At 42.3% G+C, this 6,000-nt stretch overlaps 1 protein-coding gene across 2 annotated transcripts in view; it reads left to right on the forward strand.

Annotated features, from left to right (window-relative positions):
• ATF7IP (activating transcription factor 7 interacting protein) overlaps window positions 1-4,360 on the forward strand; it is a 75,887-nt gene extending 71,527 nt beyond the window's left edge. For both annotated transcript variants that reach the window (XM_021552813.3, XM_021552825.3), the window contains exons 16-17: window positions 226-338; window positions 1,741-4,360. In XM_021552813.3, coding sequence (XP_021408488.2) covers window positions 226-338; window positions 1,741-2,157 — 530 coding nt within the window. In that variant the 3' untranslated portion in view covers window positions 2,158-4,360. The remainder of the gene's footprint in view (window positions 1-225; window positions 339-1,740) is intronic.
• Window positions 4,361-6,000: the final 1,640 nt, after the last annotated feature.

Raw genomic sequence — 6,000 nt, forward strand, 5'->3', positions numbered from 1 at the left:
AACAATGTTCTGTCCCTTCTGCGAATACAAGCCGCTTGCTCTTTCTCGCTTTTACAGTTTCAGGGGATGGGAGGTAATTTTGTTACACAGTGCTTCATCAGTCAGCTTGAGGAGTCTGTCTGAAATTTGGCTTCATGCAGCTGAACCAAGGAGCTGGTCTTCCGGTGTTCTGTTTAGCTGCCTCTAAGTATTGAATACTCACAGTGTTCCTTGTGCTCCTTGCAGGTGTGACCGTGCGAATGCCGCAGACAACCTACGTGGTGAACAACGGGCTGACTCTGGGCTCTGGAGCTCCTCAGCTCACAGTGCACCATCGACCGCCGCCGCAAGTGCACACTGTGAGTGGGGCTTTCCAATCACCTGGTGCAATGCAGAGCTTTGTCTCTGCACTGGGACTCTCAGGCTGCTCTTAGTGTGAGCTGCAGAACAAGGTGAAATGCCTTGTCGACACTTCACAGCCAGTTTTGTGCATGGCACCACTCAGTCACCTACAGCAAACTCCTGCCCAGAATGATAAAATATGTACAATCTGTTAGCTTACCCTGGCCTTCTCCAAATTACCAAGAGAACATACTGAAAATTATTGCATGAGTTGTCTGCAGGAGACTCGTGGAGTCAAGGGTACAGAAGAGCTGCCAGTAAAATGTTTTGTCATGGTTTGGCTATGAATTGCATGACCAGTTTTTAGTACAGCTGTTTGCAAAACCCAGGAGAACAAGGTACAGAGCAAATCTCCAAGGTTGCAAACTCCCCAACCCCAGAGGTTTTTAGTCAGCATTGAGGGTGATTACTTCTGCATCACCTAAAAGCCCTTTTAGTTAGAATTTGAGAATTTTCTCTGACTCTGATTTAATTGCATTTCAAATATGTTGCCTGTACACTCACTGTTGGGCAGTCAGATTGCTTATGGTGTCCTGAAATGGTAACTATATTGTCAAGAAGGTGGCTTACCATCCTTTCAGTCTAGACACAATCAACTCAATGCACTCTTCAGTGATAAAAAATGAGAATGAAGCAAACATCACACAGAACACTTAAGATGCCAAAAACTACCTCAGATTCCAACCTGAAAGATCTCAGGCTTGAATCACTGTAACCACATTCCTAAACTCATCTTAACCAATATAAATTAGAGACCTAAGACTGTTTTTGCAGTATAAAAAAGTATCACTGGAAAGGCACATTTGTACCCTTATTTCAGAAATTTCAGGAAAGTGAGGCCTAGCTTTTGTGATCAGTTTAAGGTGATAGAATCTATGTGGCATCATTACCCTGTCTTACTTTTGTGACTGAGTACCTGTCTGTAGAAAAGATGAATTGTCAGCTTAATGGCCTGCCTGGGGTGTCAGGTAACATGGGAACAGCAGCTCAAACGTAGATGGTTTCAAAGTCATTGTGAACCTGCTTGCACAGTCCTGGTAAAGGGCACAGTGTCGAGTTCATCCCCTCCTGGCTGGGAAGCAAAGAAGATACAGGGAAGGAAATTACTGTGGCAATGATCATTTGCACAACTAGGGATTTATGTAAGAATAACGTTAAGAATTTATGGCATCCTTGTTCCCATCCTTTCCCATTGTTTGTAGCTGCTGCCTTGCCTCTGCAGGGGACAGGGACCTTGAGTTGTGATGGCTGGGTGATTGCAGGCTCATCTGCTTCCAGTTACCTGGGGAACGATGAATTAAAGCCTCCTTCCATTGCTGTAGATTCTGACCTTTCCCTTATTGTTCTTATGCTGCTTAGGAGCCACCACGCCCCATACATCCTGCCCCACTTCCAGAGGCACCACAGCCACCACGTCTGCCCCCTGAAGCTGCCAACACTTCTCCACCTCAAAAGCCACAGCTGAAGCTGGCCCGGGTACAGAGCCAAAATGGGATTGTGCTGTCGTGGAGCGTGATGGAGGTGGACCGGAGCTGTGCCACTGTGGACAGTTACCACCTGTATGCCTACCACGAGGACCCCAGTGCCACCATGCCCTCGCAGTGGAAGAAGATCGGGGAGGTGAAGGCGCTGCCGCTGCCCATGGCATGCACTCTGACACAGTTTGTGTCTGGCAGCAAATACTACTTTGCAGTCCGGGCTAAGGATGTCTATGGACGTTTTGGACCCTTCTGTGACCCGCAGTCCACAGATGTGATCTCTTCCCAGAGCAGTTAAACTAGAGATCTCTGGACCCTTTAAACCTGTCCTGCTATCAAAAATTGCCCCAGTTGTGGGAGGAGTTGATCCCATGCATGTAATTCACCTTTAAATCCATTCTGCAGGATTATTTTAGACAGTTGTGTGATACACACTACATGCACTCAGATCCAAAAGAAAAATAAAGTCTGACCTGCAGCAAGAGAGCCTGTTTTTTCTAAATAGTTCATGTCATTGGCCATTTGAAAATTTTGTTTTTTCCTTCCATGTCGGGTGTTTCACCTAGATCCATACTATCTTTTATCCAAGAGCACCCTGAATGCCTGGGATTCTGCTTCAGAGTGGAAACAAAATAGTAAATTGCAGTTTGTCTGAAGTAAAACATATACATACGTAATGTCTATTGAGACACCAACACAAGGGCATAAACAATCTGCCTTTCCCCGCCCTCCCCCAGCATTCTGTAAGCAGACTGTGGCATGAAGGGTGATTCAAACCCTCACTTTTTGTACTGGAGGCTTGAGTGGTCTGGTCTTACCTTACAAACTGTAATAAGCTATCTGAGGGGAGGGAAGGGAACTTGAGTCTGGCCAGGAACCTGTGTAAATTTGGAGGTGGTGGAAAAAAAATAATAAATCACCCCACAACCTCCTACCTCTTCCAAGTAAAAATGCTCCTCTATTTTCACTATCCTTCTCTACTCATCCTGGGAGCTTTCCCAGACCTGAAACTGGATTGTAAAGACTCCATTCACACCTCTATAGTTCTGACAATTTTTCTGTTTCTTCCCTCATACATCCAGCCCTATTTTTTAGATTTATTTTGTGCCTTAAAGAATAATTTCAGAAATAAAATGTAGCCAGATACCTTGTGGTGTTCTTTTATTTGCTTGGAGTTATTTTTCCCTTTACCCTTCTAGTCTTTTATTAGTGCTTCTAATTTTCTAGGTCTGCAGTAATTGCTATTTATGTAAAGACAAGAAAGTGCAACATCTGATGGTGAATTTGTTCTTATCTGCAGTATCACGCAACCCTTTCCTTACTGCAATTCCTGAATAGTTGTTTTTATCCTGTCAAGAATATTCAGCATCTAGACATTACTTTCCTCCAGAGCCTTTTTTAGTTCTTTTGGGAAAGGTGCAATTCAGCCAAAGAAGAAATCCTCGTGGTGTGGTGCCATGAAAGCTTCTACCTGTTTGCACTCGTTTGGACGCTCAGTGAGTACAAAAGGAGCTGGATTCAGTGTGCTTCCCTCCCCCATCACCTGCCTGCCTAAACCTTGTCAACGATTGCAAATGTTAATAGAGGCTTTCATGATGCTTCTGAGCTGAGAGAAGAAATTGGTGGATGTCCCCTGCCGTCATTGACGTGTTAAAATTGCTTTTTGCAGAACAAAATTGTAACACACCTGGACAACAAAGTAGATGCAAGGTTGAATTTTGGCGATTTTCGGTTGCATTCCTACCCAATAGAACTAAACAGTAGGTTTAGAGGGGAAAGTTTTTTTTTAATCCACTTCACCATGTAGCAAAGCTGCAGACTATGACATTTTTTCATTTCAGTGCTCTTTCTCAAAACCAGCATGTTGAAATGTGAAGCAAGATTTGAAGAAGTATCAGAGAAGTTAAATCCCCAAGCAGGGCTGATGAAATACACTTAATGATTATGGGTTCTGTAACTGTTCCTTTGTTTAGAACCTCAACAGTGAAAGAAATGGCACTGTAGACCTCTGTCTGGTTTACTGCACTACATGTAGCTGGGAGTGTCACTTCTCTCAGGTGAGTTATGGATATTCTCTGTATGGAAACTTGCATTTAAAAGTTGATTTTGGCAAGCAAAATTTCTGGCTAAATCCAAGTATCCTCAGAGAAGGTTCACACTGTATGAACAATGTGTAACCTTTCCTTTGAACTGCAGTTGTCCCTGTGTTTATGGTGCTATTATCAAAAATTCCTTAAATTTTTCTGTGTTTAAGTAAATGTTTTGTTTGCTTATTTTAAAGAATAATTACTTAAAAATGCATTTAGTCTGTTTGTGGAAATAGACTAAATTTGGGTCCTTATAAAAACAGTTCTGTAATAGACATTAGAACACTTATTTCCAGTTGATGGCTGTCAATTCCTTGGGCAATTTTTTGTTAATGTACCAAAGAGCCTTTGGCTGTATCAGTAGTATAAAATTTTACAGTTTGAAAGTTAAAATAAACATGAGGATACAACCTAGCACTTCATTTATTAAATTGTGATTCCAACCCAAACTACACCTGAGCTTTGTTATAGCTTGAGCTTCCATTTAGATATCCCTTGTTTTAGGTTTGTCTCCTTTGGGATAGGCAGGGGGAGCAAGTCCTGCATTAGAGTATTTTATTTCTTCCAGTGGAATTATTAATAGGTATGATGTGTCATTCCATTTGGAGGTTTTGTGGGCTGCATCATTACACAAAGAAGACTCATACTTATTTACTAAAGATACAGTTCTTCACTGAACTGACTGTAAAATTGGCTTCTGTCTTAACAGATCCATTTCTGGTCTGTATGGCAGCAGTTCTGGGTTTCTGGCAGGATTTTGTGAGACACCCTTGTTGACCAAAGACATTGCAGCTATGGGGAGAAAAACCACTTCCTTGTTTCATCCCAGCAGGGCTGTTAAAGGTCGGATTTCAGTATCTTGAACAAGTACTGGTGGAGAAGTATGTGATAAAGCACAGCTTGACTTTGAGATACCTGGTTTGGTGTGGAGACTTCAAGGGAGCTGGTCCCCAAATCACTGATGCCCAAAGAGAAAAGTATGCCAGTTTTGTGCAGTCACTGTCACTGTGGAGCAGACCTCTGCAGTGAGTTTGCTGACAAACACAAGTAGTGCTTAATTCCTTACCTCATGGCAGTTTTTCCCATGTAGTTTAGTGGCTGATGGTTTTATTATCCTTTACCTCCCCAAAAGATTAAAACTATTGAGAAGCTTTCTGCTAGCAACAATCAACCAGAAACAATTTGTTTCAGTTACAGACTTTATTTGAAAGTATTACTAAAATATTTGGCAACATTCAGTACAGGTGTGTTAATACTGTCCTTCTAGACTAGTCTCCTCATCAATGAAAAGTATCAATCACTGAAGCCTTCCAATAATCCACTTTTAAATACGCTAAAAATTTCTATATGGCTTTTAAGTGAAGTGTTGAGTTCGGTTTCTTCTCTGCACTTAATGCAATTTTTTCCATCTTCAAATAGCTTGGTATAAAGTTGTTGCTGACTATCTGAATTCTGTGATTCTGTGTTTTGCTGCTGTCTCTGGGTGCATGACATTTCAGGAGTACTGCCTTGGACTGAGCTGCCAGTGTTCTAGCAAACACAGAATTGACTACAGCTGCATTTTCCATCTTCATTTACTCACTGGTGTGTTATAGGTTTGAATTGTTTTCTGTGTGTGTGATATAAGGGCATCTAGATGTCCAGGTTGAAAGTAATTTGAGTTAGTTCATCTATTTGGAGAGGAGCCCTGCTGGGGGGGGGGAGTGCTGATGGCAAAATGGTGTGCTGCATTTCTCCTAGTTACAGCTTCACTGGCCTCTTATATTGCAGTATGGCTAAAAAACTACTGGATACAAAAACATAAATGCTAGGAGGGGGCAGACTGCAGGTATGGCATCTGTATTGTATCCAGTGACAGCTTCAGAAAACACAAGGATGCAGCTCTCTCAGTCTGTAATTATCTCCATGCTCTGAGCAGTTTCCCTATGCGTTGGTCTGACATTGCTCCTTGGAATTGTTTGTGCTGCCCCAGCTTTGTTAGATCACTGAGCACAAGCACTGTGACACCCATTCCCAAGGTTTTTAGCACAAGACTGGAAACATTCATGGTGTTC

Source organism: Lonchura striata, chromosome 5 (assembly GCF_046129695.1).
Source record: "Lonchura striata isolate bLonStr1 chromosome 5, bLonStr1.mat, whole genome shotgun sequence".
In the NCBI taxonomy this organism is placed as follows: Eukaryota; Metazoa; Chordata; class Aves; order Passeriformes; family Estrildidae; genus Lonchura; species Lonchura striata.